The 16,753-nt window shown below is 35.8% G+C and overlaps 1 protein-coding gene across 1 annotated transcript in view; it reads right to left on the bottom strand.

Moving 5' to 3' along the window:
• Window positions 1-406: 406 nt before the first annotated feature.
• DDX1 (DEAD-box helicase 1) overlaps window positions 407-16,753 on the bottom strand; it is a 33,455-nt gene continuing 17,108 nt past the window's right edge. The window contains exons 14-26 of the mRNA XM_061168772.1: window positions 15,080-15,140; window positions 11,905-12,003; window positions 11,006-11,095; window positions 10,090-10,278; window positions 9,370-9,421; window positions 7,523-7,669; window positions 5,092-5,183; window positions 3,314-3,386; window positions 3,090-3,162; window positions 2,966-3,008; window positions 1,750-1,845; window positions 1,376-1,496; window positions 407-729 (exon numbers count right to left, since the gene is read on the bottom strand). Of these exons, the coding sequence (XP_061024755.1) occupies window positions 599-729; window positions 1,376-1,496; window positions 1,750-1,845; window positions 2,966-3,008; window positions 3,090-3,162; window positions 3,314-3,386; window positions 5,092-5,183; window positions 7,523-7,669; window positions 9,370-9,421; window positions 10,090-10,278; window positions 11,006-11,095; window positions 11,905-12,003; window positions 15,080-15,140 (1,267 nt within the window). The 3' untranslated portion in view covers window positions 407-598. The remainder of the gene's footprint in view (window positions 730-1,375; window positions 1,497-1,749; window positions 1,846-2,965; window positions 3,009-3,089; window positions 3,163-3,313; window positions 3,387-5,091; window positions 5,184-7,522; window positions 7,670-9,369; window positions 9,422-10,089; window positions 10,279-11,005; window positions 11,096-11,904; window positions 12,004-15,079; window positions 15,141-16,753) is intronic.

Here is a 16,753-nt window from a genome sequence, read left to right as displayed (position 1 = left end):
CTTTACAGTATGTATCACCTGGAAAGAAAGGTTCTTAAAAAGAAGATAAACCTTCAGAAATACATCTTCACTGTCACCATCACCAAATCAGTCATCAGTCCTTAGACACAGAACCTTTTCTAAGTCCCTAAAAAACTCTAGGCCTCCAAACTAACCCAGCTGTCCTTCCACCTTAGGATCATACACTTTTCTTTCATGTCACGACTCTTCTCTAGCTTCAGCGTATACCGAGGCGACCGTGACCGTCTCAAGGCTGTCTCTATTTAGGACCACTTCTTGTGAAAATTCCACACAGGTCCTCTGCCGAATGCACATACCCATAAACTTTACTTCATAAACCCAGAGCTTTCTTGAAAAACTATAAAATAATTTTAAAATAAGACACAAACTTTCATGAAAATATAGTCATCATATTTATTATTTTCATTAGGTTGCCATTCTATGAAGAATTCCTAAGACTGATGTTTCTTGACATGCAAGAGTTAGCATTAATAGCTTAAGTTACTATAAGTACTGCTGCTTGGAAGCAGTACAACTATTTTAGAGTTTTAAGACTATAGACTTTTATTATTCAAATCTTATTCAGTGTATGTTAAAATCAGAAGGTTCTGAACAACTGGTTAGGAAGGTAGCCAAGATGCAGGAAAGACGTCTGTGCCTCCTTTTCAAGGGCAGCCAGCTCTTGAACCGTAGGTGCCAAAATATCCACATGGCCTTTATAGTTTCCACCTGTATCACACGCACGAATCACAAAGTAATGTAAATGACATGCTTGAAATAACTTGTCAGCAATGCTTTGGCTCAATTATATCAATTTAAACGTTGCTCCTAGCAATAAAAATGTACTACTGAGCAAGTTATCTACAAAACTGAGTTCTAAAAGTGTTAAATCAATTAAAATAAACGATTAGGCCTTCCTTCCTAACAGCTGTCCCAATACCCCTACCAACCCCTCCCCTATTCTCTTTTCCTTGGTTTAGAAACCACCAGTTTAGCCTGAATCTTTAAAAAATTTCAGGAACGAACTAAGACCATTGCAGGCAAAGGGAATAAATAGTATCCTGGGTTACCCCTTGTTCAAAATTACCATTATTCTCTTGTTTCCTAATAATTCCATAAATTTTCAACTACTCTTATGACATTAACACCTCAAGAGAAACAGCTAAGCTGCTGTCCATTCACATACAGATCACACAACAAAAAATGCTGCAAGACAAGTATGAACAAAGTGCTATAAGACTAATAAGGAGGGAATGATTAATATGCTAAAAATATACACTAAACATAAGGAAATGAAATACTCTCTTCTTAAACTGAAGCTCAAAAAAGGACACATTCACATTTAAAACAGAATTAAAAGTAATTCAAAGCTTACCACCAGTAGTTCTTTTTTGACCATAAGTAACTTTCCCATCAAATTCATCCACTGGTACCTTTATATCTGGCTCAACCTGAGAAATGGTACAGTTCAGATGTTCTTCTATCTCAGACAGCAACTAAGAAAGGGAGAGGAAATCGACAGAGTTGCGTTTTAACAGCATTAAGTAAAACCAGGAAGGCTATAATGCTTAGTATAAATGGAAGTAAGATTTCTGAAGAGATGAACTCACAAGTTACAATTTATGAACTACCATAACATAATCACTCATTAATTCTCACAATTCACAAATAGACAAGAGCTGATACATAACTTTTACAGATAAATGCAGTCTATTCCTACCAATTTTAATAAGACTCTGTGAGCCTTACCTGCATCTCATTGTACCATATGGTACAGCCACCATCTTCCTTGAGTCTTGTGTTGTAACACCCTTTTCCACGGCTGCTACATACGTGGTACCAAACCTACGAAGGAAAAAAGATTAACATGTACGGAGACTGAAACATGCTAGATATCTTTGTTCTCAATTAGTTTTTTAACATTTTCTGTCTTCAGAGCACAAGAAAAAATAGATTGCAGGTATGGTCTGTCACCCAGTTACTACCACTATTAGTAGCTCACTAATTAGGTCTTTTGAAAGAGTTATTTTTGAAAGGAATCCAAAAGTTTTCCTAAAACAGATGTCAGTTATAGAAAGGAATTCTCAAATAAAAATAATGAGAAAAGTAAATACTGGAGAATGCTATATCAAGATTAGCATCAAAAATAAAGTTCAAATGTTTTCTATAAGATTTTTTTTGAATTTTTTTAAATAGATCTTTATTGGAGTATAATTGCTTCACAATAATGTGTTAGTTTCTGTTGTACACCAAAGTGAATCAGCCGTATGCATACACATGTCCCCATATCCCCTCCCTCTTGAGCCTCCCTCCCACCCTCCCTATCCCACCCCCCTAGGTCATCGCAAAGCACCGAGCCGATCTCCCTGTGCTATGCTGCTGCTTCCCACTAGCTGACTATTTTACATTCGGAAGTGTGTATATGTCGATGCTACTCTCACTTCGCCCCAGCTTCCCCCTCCCCGCCCAGTGTCCTCAAGTCCATCCTCTACGTCTACATCTTTATTCCTGCCCTGCCACTAGGTTCATCAGTACCATAAAGCAAACAGCAAAAAGCAAAATGAACAAGTAGTTTGGGGAATGAGTGTGTGGGAGTTCCTTACTCTTGCAGCTTTTCTGTAAATCTGTATCAAATTATTGTATCAATTTATATCAAAATAATAAGTTAACCCTCTCTCCCATAAAAAGCCTACCATGGCATGATGCCAGAGAGGGTTTAAACACTTTTCACTGAAAATTATATGAAAGCTATTAGGGAAAATTACATTTCACATTTTTCCTTTCTAAACTTCATCCTACTAGTCGTCCATTCAATGAATAAAGAGAAAAAGATGCCATTAAAAAGCTCATTTATATTCCATACGCAACTGAATTCAATGTAAATGAAAAAATCAAACTGCTTTTATTTCCAACATCTAAAATAACGACACAAACAATGAATATAATACAGCACTGAAAAGATTACCTTCTCTTTTTCTGTTGCCACCAGGGAAATGGCCAGCCCCATCCTGAAAGATTTTAAAAGTCTTTATTAGACTTTATTCCTGAAGCATAGAAGCTTAAAAAGGACAAAAAAAATGACACAGTACCTTTCAGCTCTTCCTACTCTGCCGATTCGATGGACATAGTTTTGCTTTTCATCAGGCAAGGTGACGTTTATAACTGTAAATAAAAACAATTACTACCAATTGACATTAGTTCCTAAAATTTTCAAACATACATGATGTTTGATGTTCTGAGTATTTCAAACATATTAAATAGTTTCCTTTGAATTCCATAAAATTCAAACTGCAAGCATAAAAACTTTTTTTACCATAAGGAACACCATGGATATCAATTCCTCTGGCGGCTACATCTGTGCAAATCAAGAATCTTACATCTCCTTTCTAAAGAGAACAGGGAGGAGAGAAAGGACTTTATTAGTATATATACTAAAAAACCCCCCACAAATACCATCTTTCCACTAAATGAGACCTCTAATAACTAATGTATTCGTATCATATTAGCGGTCCAGTCATTCATAATTCACTGGAACAAGTATTGCATTTTTAAGTTATAATTTGCCGAAATATGACATTTAAGGTGAATAAATCAATGACTGGATTCATCTTTGCTTTTTTCACATAAAAGTTCTTAAACCATTGCTAAAATTTGGCTTCATCTTTAGAAATCCTGACTGGTAATTCAAAACATAAGACAAAATAAAATGTAAAAACATAAGCTTTACTTTTACCGTTGTATTAAAATAATTCAAAATACTAGATACTTTACCTCAAGGTTACACTTTTTGTGACAACAGATAAAATCCTAAAGAGACTGGGTCCCTGGTGGTCTCACCAAGAATATACCAATTAGCCTTCAGATGTCATTTGTGCTGCAAGGCACAGCAAAGTTAGAGATTTGGAGGGGGTGAGGGGCATACTGACTTCCGGTCCAACAAAATGCCAGGATAGAGAAGGGTGGCATAAATGCTGAAATGAGGCCATGTGATTTTTTTTGTTTTTAATTAATTAACTTATTATTTTTGGCTACGTTGGGCCTTCGTTGCTGCGTGCAGGCTTTCTCTAGTTGCAGCGAGCGGGGGCTACTCTTTGTTGCGGTGCGCGGGTTTCTCATTGCGGTGGCTTTTCTTGTTGTGGAGCACGGGCTCTAGGTGCACAGGCTTCAGTAGTTGCAGCACGTGGGCTCAGTAGTTGTGGCATGCGGGCCCTAGAGCGTGCGGGCTTCAGTAGTTGTGCCTCGCAGGCTCTAGAGCACAGGCTCAGTAGTTGTGGTGCACGGGCTTAGCTGCTCCATGGCATGTGGGATCTTCCCGGACCAGGGCTTGAACCCGTGTCCCCTGCCTTGCAAGGCAGATTCTTAACCACTGTGCCACCAGGGGAGTCCCTCCCACCTTGTGATGTTTTAACATCCACACCAATTATGCTCAGCATGGAAACATAATCCAAAATTCTTAAGCCCAGTACTTCCTACCTTTTTTCATATTATGGGTCTGAGAGAAATGATATTTGTACTATACACTGGGTAAACACACTGTGATAAATGATGAGAATGCTTGTGGGTGGAGGCCACTGACCCTGAGTTCTAAATGGCTCAGCCCAACCCATCTACACCAAAAGCTATACAACCTGTTCATGTGCTGAAATCACTTAACTGTGACAGTCTACCCCAAATAATTCAAAATATATTTAATTCTACAAAACAGGTATTCTGATACCTGTCTCAATCTACAAATTAAGTTCCCTATGGGTATTGTTACAAATTATTTAAAAAAAAAAAAGGCTCACAGACATGATTTAACTATCTGATGATACTTCTCTTAAAAATATCTACCTGAAAGAATTTAACTAAAACTTCCTTAAGTTGAAAATTCTTATCAAGTAGTGTTGTGCTGATGGAGAACATGTAATTTACCATTTGACTGTTAAAGATGACAAAGCCCTGCTGTGATGAGGATATAACAACAGGGCAGAAGTATTTTGAAATTTCTAGGACAAGAATTGCTTTAACAATATTAACTGGAACTGATTAAAACTAGATACAACTCCCCTCTTAAGTTTTAAGGAAATGCTGTCAACTAAATATCAGTACCTTGAATCTTTCCAAGTTTTGCTTCCTCTCATGAGGCTTTCTGTCACCATGAAGACAAACACATGAGAACTGGTGCCCCTTTTTATCAGGTCCTAATGAAAAGCACATTAAACAGTTAATCTTGGAAAAGATTACGACTAAGACTATGTCAAAAAACCCAGTAACATTTAGACTACCAGTTGGGGTATAATTCTATGGAAATCTATACCCCAACTTGTCATAAACCATGGTTAACACAGTATCTGTCGTAGGTGAAATACCCTTAAAATGAACTCCATCAGCATTAAAACTGATTTGCTTTGAAGGACATTTTAAGTAACCTTTCCCAATCTGCAGTGGTAGTTCCTGTGTACACCAGGAACCTCACCTAACCCATGTAAAGCGAAGAACCAAAAAGTAAACAAAAGAGATTATTCTTGGAGGAACCAAAATAGGCATCAGGAAGTTCATGCCCTTACTAAAAGGCCATGATCACAAGCCTGCCCTCCTCGAGGTATTCTAAACAACTTAGTTACCTGGTTTCCTGGCCAAAGCAGATTAGAAACAGCAAACTGGAAGGATGGCGAAGTGGTATTTTAGAGGCAAGTGCAGTGGTAGCCAATCCCAAAAAAGAAAGTTTTCAAGTAGACACAGTAACAAAAAGCAGTGCAGTTCAGACCAGAGTAATAATAGTCACTGTGAGAAGTCTTTCAATTTTGCTATATGTTTGAGAATATAATAAGTGTTTGGAAAATATATAAAGTAAAAATAACCATTAACATTGACTATACTTGCTTTACCACATTATCTATCCATCCCTCTATCAACTCACTTTTATATTTTTGATGCATTTCGAGGTAAACTGCAGGTATCAGTACACAGTTCCGCATGCATATCATTAACTAGAGTGCAGTATTTGTTTAGGTTTGTCTTCTTGTTGAGGTTAAAGTTGCATACAAGGAAATGTACAAATCTTAAGTGTACACTTTCTGAGTTTTGACAAATGCATACACCCACGTAGCCCAAAGCCCTATCAAGATACAGAACACGAATATCATCCACAAAGTACCTTCATGCCCTTTCCCAGCTATCCACACTCCCACCTTCCTGGGGACAACCACTGTTCTGGTTTTTTTCTCATCATAGATTAGTTCTGACTCTTCTAGAACTTCACACAAATCAAATCATACAGCCTGTACGCTTGTGTAAGAATTCTTTCATTCAGCATAATGCTTCTGAGATTCACCCACCATTGTTGTGTCAATCAGCAGTCCATGCCTTTTCAGTGCTCAGTAGTAAGTATTCCACTGTACAGATATTTTGCATTTTGTTTAGCCATTCTCCTATTAATGGCCTCTTAGTGTACAGTTTGGGGCCATTATAAATGAAGTGCTATGACCATCTTGCACACATCCTTCATCAATATATATTCTCACTTATCTTGGGCCAATACTTAGGAGTTGAATTGCTGGGCCATAAGACAGCAATGTTTAATTTTATAAAAAACTGTAAGACCTTTTACCTAAGTGACTGTACTTCAACAATGTATGAGAGCTCCGGTTTCTCCATATCCTCACCAAAATTCGGTGTTTTAATTATTTTTGATCTAGTCACTCTGAGTGTACAATTGTATTACATTGTGATTTTATTTTGCATTTCTCTAATGACTGATTATACTGAACATTTTCTCAGGTTGGTTTATATATTTAACGTTAATTATAAGGAGCATAAAATTAGAATCATTATATCTTCATTGTAGATTGAATATTTTATTACATAGTGACCCTTTTCAGTTCTAGTAATATTTTTGTCTTAAAGTCTATGACATCTCCATTAATACAGTTAGACCAACTTTCTTTTAATTAATCTTTTAGCTGACACATACATATATTTTTTCATTCCCCTTCCTTTCAATCTATCCATGTCCTCAGGTTTTAGGTATGTTTCTTGTAAACAACATACAGCTATATTTTATCCAGTCTAACAATCTATGCTCTTCATCAGAAGACTTCAGTCCACTGATAAATACTAGAGTGTTTACCCATACGCTCAGATTTTTCCACCAGCCGTTATTACTCTATAATTTCCAACTGCTCTGCTTTTTCTCATTTTTTCCCCCCTTCCTTTCTTACCTTTTTTTTTAGATTAAGGTTTTTTTTTTTTTTCTCATTTATTGATTTAGAAGATATACATTCTATTATTTAATGATTACACTTGAAATGTTAACATTAATCAAAAACTCTACCCTTCTTCCAAATGATATAAGGGCCTTCGAATGCTGTGATTCATCTTCACTGTAGTGAAACTGTTCCTGTGTGCAAAATTATCTCCTTGTTTTTCCTGCATCGTTGCGTTGAAATCTGGGCATCCACGCTATACTGCATCAACATGAGACTAACAAGCTATTAAGTGAGAAAATAAACACAATTGATTTCAAGTGAGGAAACACTACCTCCTCCCTGTTGCATGAAATACTGCTCCAAGTTGTCACAGTCGATTTTGGTTCTACAGAAAATAATTGCTTGGTCCATCTTGTGTTCCTTGATGGCTCGGACAGCATACTCCCCCTTCAGGATTTTAACAGCTTCAGACCACATCTCTTGAGTAACACAATAACAACAACAACAACAACAAGAAAAGAACAACAGAATTTCAATCTGAAATTGTCATGAACACACATAGTTACACAGACTCACTGCTTCACTCACCTAAAAAACTCTACTTTAATACAAGTGTTATAGACAAAACCAAGAAATAAGAAGATCGGGTGAAATGGCGAGATCATCCCCTTGCTCATTTATTTTTGTTCCTCTTAATGTTTTTTAGGCCAGTTTATGGGATACCAAACACCTATAACCATACCTCTTATAGGGGAAAATGCACACGTACAAACACACACACACACATAAACAGAAATACATACCCACAACAAAACTTTGTTCTTACCTCTCATTGAGAACTAATCATATTCTGCCCTGCATTAACTTCCCTAAATGCTCAATAAATGTTTACTCAATTACTTTAACCTCTTTAAAAAATAATAAATGTACTTTCTAAATCAATCTAAACACCAGAAAGTTCAAACTTCACTCTACGAAATAAATATTTTACGTCAAACCTAGTTAGTAACTTCTTAGTTGCCATCCTCCAAATGTCCATTTTTCAGTGTGAAGCTGGGCTATAGTTACTCTGCAACTATCTAATGCAAAATTTTAATTTTGTAATCCAACATATTTCTAAGGTCTCTCTAGTCATCTCTAATTGTAGTAAAAACTAAGCAAAACTTTTACAAGGAAAAATATATGAGGCAGTAAAACATTTTTATTTTATAAAATGCGTTCCTAGACAGCGGGATGATACATTATCATTATTTTGACTATCAGTGTCCGCTCCTCTCCAACAATAAGGCTGGCTGAGCAGACGCCTCATAAATTTGGAGCTACACGTAAAACTGAGTTCAAAGGAACTGTCTTCAGTCAAAATTTCAGATAATTCACCTTTTAGATACTTGTTAAAAATCTACCAATGAATCCAACTATGAACAAAATGCAGTCTAACGCTTGCCAATGATCCACTTGAGACGTGTGATATCAGACATGTGGCCTAATGGGTTTCAGATCTCTTCTAGGTTCTCTAAACACTATCCTTGTATCATGCTGGATCTTCATATATCTTTGAAATATTAGGTACCTGATACAAAACTGTCTCAATTCTGCATAGAAGTATCTTCATTGAATCAATTAATTTTAGGCTTTTTAAAAACTGATAAATATTTAATGATATGGAGTTTCAGTATGGGAAGATAAAATAGTTCTGCAGATGGATAGTGGTGACGATTGCACAGTAGGAATGTACTCAATGCTACTGAATTGTACACTCACACACAAAAAGAATCATCTCAGGATCATTTCTGTATCTTTCACAGGGTTGTAGCTAAAGACATGTTCCTTTGTTACTCAATTGCCAGATATGAAGAATCTACATGACATTTCTCTTGGAATTCAGGGCTAAAATACAACTTGTAGCCAGAGAAATTTGCTGGCTTCCTGGAAAAATGAGAATTGTATAATCCAAAATATTTGTGATTTGGATGCCAGGAGACTAATATCTTAAATTCAGTGATTAATAGTCCTCTAAGTTGACTGATATCAGCTTTCCCCCCATTTTTAAATTATTTTTGTTCCTTTTGTTTTCAGATTTCCTGTTCCTTCATGAGAGTAGACAGGGCATAGATTCAGTAAAACAGATCAATTCGTTTTCAAAACCTTTCCACACATTTTATTGACCCTTCTAACTTACCTGGACCGTTAGCACCAGGTCTTGTATTATCTTTTGCATGTACTTCATCAGTCTGTCAAAGGAAAGGGTAAAAGAGAAGTGGGGAAGGGTTAAGTAATGATTCAGAACAGCTATCTTTTTATAAAGGGAGAACTGTATCTAACTTTAGATTGCATTCCAGACATACATCTTTATCATCTATAGGCAAAACCATTCTTCAGATTCAGAAAAACCCTTTATTAATTATAGGTCTAAGGCTAATCAATTTTAAATATAATAATAAAAAAGCAAAGGTGGTTTTCAAAACATTGTGTATTTAGAATAAGCATACCCTTATTATATAAAGGTAAATCTAACAATGGTGAAAAAGTGAGATGATGAACTCATGAAACTGATATTTAGAAAAATAAGGCACATCAAGGAGATTCTAAAATACTACTAAAAATGGAAATCATTATATCAGAAATTAGACCTATACACACACAGGTAATCCTATTTATTTACAAAAACTATGTCAAGAAAGATGATCACAAAAGTAACTTTATATATAGAGAAAAGTAAAGTATGAGCCCATCACTTATTCCATACCTAACAGAACTAAACTCTTCTGGTCAATGTGCCAGACTTCTCTTTTCTTAAAGGTACAATGCCTGGTTGCTTTAAGCATCATGAAGAGCTCAAGGTTAAACTAGTTTATGAATGCTTTACTCTATACAAATGTGAACGTTATAAAGTACTTACCCTAATGTGGTTTTTCCCAAGCCTTTCCCAGAGTCTGTCAGCTTTGGGATTCACTGGGACAACAACATGGTGGACAGTATCTGGAACAGAATCTTCTCCTTTCAGATCAACCCAGGTGGGAAAGTGCATGATCTTCTCAGACAGTTTCTTCACATCAAAAGAGTGCAAAGTGGCTGAGCAAACAATCACCTAAGAACAGAAAAACCAAAATTTAGATAAGCTTTTATAATAATAATGATTCTAGCATATGAATACAGATGTGGGGCACGAAGTACGCTAAGCCTGGAATCTAAGACAAGTTCAATACCTGACTCTGTAGCAACAACTAGTGGTGTGACTTTGGGTGGGTTAATCTCTCTGAGCTTCAGTCCCCTCACTGCCACAGAAATCATGCCATCTATTCCTCAAGGTCCTACAAAAACTAAGTAAGATGAAAAGGTTTTTAAATATCTAAAGCCATAAACTTGTCCCCTTCTCTTAAAAGCCTCTCCTCTTGAATTCTTCCTAAGAAAACAGAATGAGAAAGAGTAATATTTTAAGAAATAATTACTAAGGAAATAACTGTTTTTCAACAGTTCAAGACATTTCTCCTTCAAAGAGGAAGCAGTACTCAGAGTCTTGAATATAAACCCTAAATGCTTTGTAGAAAACAAAAATAACGATTAAGAATTTTTTACTTATAGTCTTCTGTTACACCTAAGTAATTTCCTCAAATTCCCTTCACCTTTATTTCTAAAAGCAGCTTGTAAGACTGTTTCCTTTGTGTGTACTACTTAATCAGGTAATGAAGAAAATGTTTCATACAGCAGTTAACGTAATCAGAAGACACTAAAATGTGAATGTAAAACAAAAAAAGTAAGCATTAATACGTAACAATTGTCTACATGTATTTTAAGATGCATTAGTTATTTCATACCTGAAGTCTTTTTCCATCAGAGGTAATCTGAGGAATCTGATTGTGAATCCTATTAATAAAATCAGAGTAACCTTGAGAAAGAAGCCCATCCTGCATGAGAAGCAAAGAAGAACATAAGTTTTTTAATCAGTATCTAAATCTTTCTTTTCTAAATCAATTGTAAAATATAAGATATAGAAACTAATTCATACACATACATATCTCCATACTTTCAAAGTAATTATTTTCTACTGGATATTTAAAGACAAGTTGTAAATTCAACTTTAAAGCCCATGTGACTATAATATGAAAAAGCTGACAATAAATAACTCAAAAACCATACTCTGGTATTCTAAAATGGATACAAGAGTTAATAACTCCCACATCTCCTTAAGAATACGACTCTAATATGAAAAAGCAAAGACCTTCAATGTTGAAAAACTACCTCATCTTGAAAATAACTTGGAACTATATCTCAAGAGCCCAAAACACATTAATGTAATTTGTAATGTGTAAAAAAAAAAAAAAAAATGTATGTACAAACAAGATAACTATTTGGAGTACAAAACAAACCTACATGTCTAGTAATAAGGGTGGTTAAATCAGCCATGAAGTGTGCATATAAGAGACCATTAGACAGCCTTTAAAAATTATTCATAAATAATGACATGAAATACTTATGTACCATATTTTTCTAAAAAAGATTTCCCAGATTCTACATAGCCTGATTGCAACTACATAAAATAGTATTTATTATAAATATAAGCAGTGAATGAAAATACACCAAACTGGTAACAATGTTTCTCTCTAGGTATCAGGATCATGACTAAATTGTATTTTTTCTTCATCATTTCACATATTTTATCCCCCAAAACATAAGCAAATATTTTTTTTAAAAGCATGAGTATATTTTAACATACAGCTTCATCCAGGACCAGGAATCTAACTTGGGATAAGTTCAGCTTTCCAGTTGACACCAAATCATCCAGTCTTCCTGGAGTGCCAACAACTATATCTACCTAAAAAATATCCAAAAAAAGCACCTTAAGAAAACTGAAGAACTATTGTAATCACCTTAGAATAGCAACCAACAATGGTCTACTTACAATAAAAACATGCATATTGAAGTAGTCATAGTCAACTTTAAATCTGAAAAGAAGGAGTTCTAGATAATGCTGTATTATTAAACTTATATCTGGTTTGAAATTAATGTGAAGATTTTGGCAACTGATTGTAACATTTTAAACTGTTATAGACAGTCTAGTATATAAAATTTGTTTTCCAAGTGAAAAATCAAATGAATTTATAGGAACTCTGAAATTAAACCAGGATCCAAATCCCAGTTCCACCATTACCCAGCTGTGTGACCTCAACTTATTTAATCTCTTCTAGTTTCAATTTTCTCATTTTTTAAATGGGTAACATTTTGTGCTTTGCAAGACAGTTGTGACAAGAGATGAGATATGTAGTGCAATTGATGCCCAGTGTGCCAGGTGCTTGATAAATTTGGTTATAATTAATAATGAAGATGACCTGACTAATCCAGGAAAAACAGTAATAACTTCTATTTGTCAAGTGCTTATAATGAACATGTGCTGTGCTAACCTTTTACAGGTATTATATCATTTCATGTTGCCACTAAGGAAAACACTACTATTATTAGTCCTGTTTTTAAATGAGGAGACTGAAGTTTAGAATTCTAAAGTCATGAGAACTTGGATGATACAGCTAGTAAGTACCCCAACTGGGATTCAAACTCAAAGTCCAAACATGAGAAAAGGTCTAATTCAAGTAAGAACAAGTTTTATTTAACTTTTTATTATAAAAATTTTAAGACATCTACAAAGAGAATATGAGCCGCCAACGCCAGTACACCCAATTAACCACATTTTCCATTTTCACACACACACCTTTTAATCAAGTCCATGGTATAGTGATTAGGAACACAGGCTTTGAAGTAAGTTCCACCTGTGAGTTGTAAGATCTGGGGCAAATTATTTAATATTTGGTATAAGCCCTCTTCCTAATCTGTAAAAATGGGGAAGAGGACCATCACAAAGGGCTATTGTGGGAACTGAATAAGAAAATGTATATAATGCACTTAGCAGGGCATGGCCCATTTCTAGAAGGTAATCAATAAAGGATAAATATTTTTAAAGTGTGTATATGGATGTATGTGTGTGAGCGCAATAAGGTATTATATAAAATCATTCAATAAATCAGACAATTCAAAACTTCTACTCTATCAACAGGCATAAAAAATGACTTCTTTTTCACTTGTGTTCTCCACTCCAGACTAAAAACATAACTATCTCCTAACAAATTTATCACTATAGTCTCATTACTTCAATATCTCACCCCTTGAAAAACTGAAAGAGCACTGTGCTGAATGGACTTTTAATCTGATCCAGCAGAAGGCATTTAAACTCCCATAAAAAATGAAAGACATTTCTGAAGCTATTGTTTCAACTATGTTGATAACTGTAAGCAAGTCTCAGTTCCATCTAGAAAATACTGTCTGAAAATAAAACCCACTCAATGTATTAAGAATGTACTACGTGCCAAGCACTGTGCTGGACACAGCAATGAATACAATACCACTCTGGTTCTACGGGTAATGTCTCTTTACCAAAGGATTCTAACCCACTGTGCGAGTTTCCTCCCTCCTCAATTTCAGCAGGCAGTCAGCATGAAAACAGAAACTCGGTCTCTCAGGTTTAAAAAAAAAAGTCAAGTTGGAAAAGGCTGAGAGAAACAGCTGCGTGACTTGGATAACAGCACCGACCGCTTCTTCAGGCCTAACTGCACATGCCGCATAACTGTGCAACTTCAAAAGATTTAAAAAATTAAGTAGTTCTATTCTCTGACTCCAAAGCTGACTTCTGCCTGCAGCATAAGACATAACACAGGGCTAAGGGTGCCAGAGGATGGTGGGAGATAACAGAAGTAGAGAATGTAAGACGGAAGGAAGAGCAGAAAGAGAATATGTTACATCCCCTAAGTAGAATGGAACTGAGTCCTGCCAGGAAAGCTATGGAATAACACTCCCTTTACTTTGTCATTAGCTTCAGCCAGTACCAAATTTTAGATCTGCCTGGCAAAAGCAGATCTAATTCCCTAAAAGCTCTGTAGCTGGACAATGTAAGTTAAGAAACTTAATAACTTACGTGGAAAATGAATTTGGGTTTGAGGAACCAAGATAGGGAATGAACATATTAAATCTCTCTTATAACCATTAAAATATAGCAAATCAAACAAGAACATAACAAAGCTATGTTACTATCTTAGAATAGTATTAAGTACAGTAATGATTCCTTGCTCTTAATATGTCACACCAAGTCAAATCAAAACCATTCAGCATGAAATTTCATTTGACAGCAGCACCAAGGCAACTGAGGGGAGAACATATTTGCTCACCATAACTCAGTATCAAGCAGTTTAGATTAAAGGATAAAATATTTAGGGAAGGAAATGAAAGAGAAGCTCGTAAGGACAAAGTTACTTCATACATACAACATATTTTATGAAGTGCTACCTGTACCTGAACTGACAGGCAGTTAAGAGTTTCCCAAACTTCTTCCCCAGTAATGAGGATCACAGTCCGAGCTTCGTCCTCGGTAACAGCACAGCCTTTAAGACTTCCCCTTACACAAATCTGAACTCATCTCCCCTCCTACTAGAACCACTGCCTTACCATCCTTCAGCCTCCCCAAGGATCACTGCCAAAACTACCTTCTCTGCAATCCACCTTATCTCTATTTCTATTCTTAACTCCAGCTGCTTCTTTTTCAATTATCCCCAGAGGAAATGACTCAATGCATGAAAATGCGAAGGAAATTCGCAGGTGCTCAAAAGATAAACCAAAAAAAATTCACATGTGTTGGAATTTTGTATGAGGTGCTTGGAAGCAACCACTATGCTGTACACTTTTGGGAAAAGAAAAGGCAGTCTTGTGAGATGTTTCTGAACATGCATACACTCTTTTGACTTTGTTTAATTTCAGCCTCATTTGACTTTTCTTGAAACACAGCAGAACTATATTGCCAAAATGACAACACATAGTGTTACTTTTTAAAAATTAAAAGTACAACTTACCCCATTATCCAAAACAGAGAGCTGATCCCGTGCTGCAACACCTCCAATTATCAGAAGCTCCCTGAAATAAATACCAGAATAATAATGTAGAAAAAGATTAAAGCCTGCTTTATTGTTTTTTTTTTTTTTTCAATTTTGGGGAGGTGGATATTAAAATCGAATAACTGAGAAAGAATCTACAATAAAGGTCTGGAGAAGGAAAGAAACAAGGCACTTCATTTCCAGGAGCTACATAAAATGTTAATGCACGGGAAAGTAACTGAGGAGAATGTGAAAGCTTGGAACCCAGAAAACATAAGTCCTCATCTACATACCTTTCTATATTAGAATAATTCCAGGTACCCCAAACTCTGGTTTCAATCAACCTTTATAGACACATGTGGTTGTACGTGTATAAAATATATACTCTGAAAGAATATATAAATATTAATTTTTAAAAGTTGCCTCCAGGTTGATAACCAAAAACTGGGGAATGGGGTGAAAGGAGACTTACTTTGCACAGAATATCCTTTTGTGTTTGAATTTTTCTCACTCCAAATACTTCCAAAAATATGTTTAGATTAAAAAAGATTACTTTGGGACTTCCCTGGCAGTCCAGTGGTTAAGAATCCACCTCCCAATGCAGGGGACGCAGGTTCGATCCCTGGTCCGGGAACTAAGATCCCACAAGCCGCGGGGCAACTAAGCCTGCGTGCCACAACTACTGAGCACGTGGGCCACAACTAGAGAGCCCGCATGACACAACTACAGAGCCCATGCGCCACAGCTAGAGAGAAGCCCGTGCGCTGCAACGAGGAGCCCGTGCCCTGCAACGGAGAGCCTGTGGACCACAACTAAGACCCGACGCAGCCAAAAATAAATAATAAAATACACTCTCTAAAAAAAAAAAAAAAAAAAAAAAAAAAAATTGCCTTATGCCAAGACAATTCTATGGGGGGAAAGAACAGTCTTTTCAACAAACGGTGCTAGAACAAATGGATATGCACGTGCAAATGAATGAAGTTAAACCTCTTCCTTAGGCCACACATAAAAATTAATGCAAAATTAATCACAGACCTAAATATAAGACCTAAAACTACAAAACTCTTAGAAGAAAACATAAGAGTAAATTTTCATGATCTTGGGTTAGGCGAAGTCCCTTACAACACCAAAAGATGAACAAACAAAAAAGCAACAGATGAAAAAATAAATTGGACTTCATCAAAATTAAAAACTTTTGTACTTCAAAGGACACTACCAAGAGAGTGAAAAAGCCCACAGAATCACAGAATGAGAGAAAATATTTGCAAATTATATATATCTAATCATAATACTACATGTATATATCTTACAACTCGACAATAAAAAGACAAATAACCCAACTGAAAAATGGGCAAAGAATCTGAACAGACTTTACAAATGGCCAGTAAGCACATGAAAAGATGTTCAACATGATTAGCTATTAGGGAAATACAAACCAAAACCACAATAAGATAGCACTTCACACCCATTAGGAGGGCTATAACTGTAAAGACAGATAATAAGGTGAGGATGTGGAGAAACTGGAACCCTCACACATTACTAGTAGAAATGTAAAATAGTGTTGTCACTTTGGAAAACAGTTGCGTGGTTCCTGAAGATGTTAAACGTGAAGCTACTATATGATCCAGCAATTCCACTCCTGGATGTATATTC

This window comes from Eubalaena glacialis, chromosome 14 (genome assembly GCF_028564815.1).
Source record: "Eubalaena glacialis isolate mEubGla1 chromosome 14, mEubGla1.1.hap2.+ XY, whole genome shotgun sequence".
Lineage (NCBI taxonomy): Eukaryota > Metazoa > Chordata > Mammalia > Artiodactyla > Balaenidae > Eubalaena > Eubalaena glacialis.
Note: the sequence above shows the minus strand (reverse complement) of the source record. Positions and strands in the feature narration are given on the sequence as shown.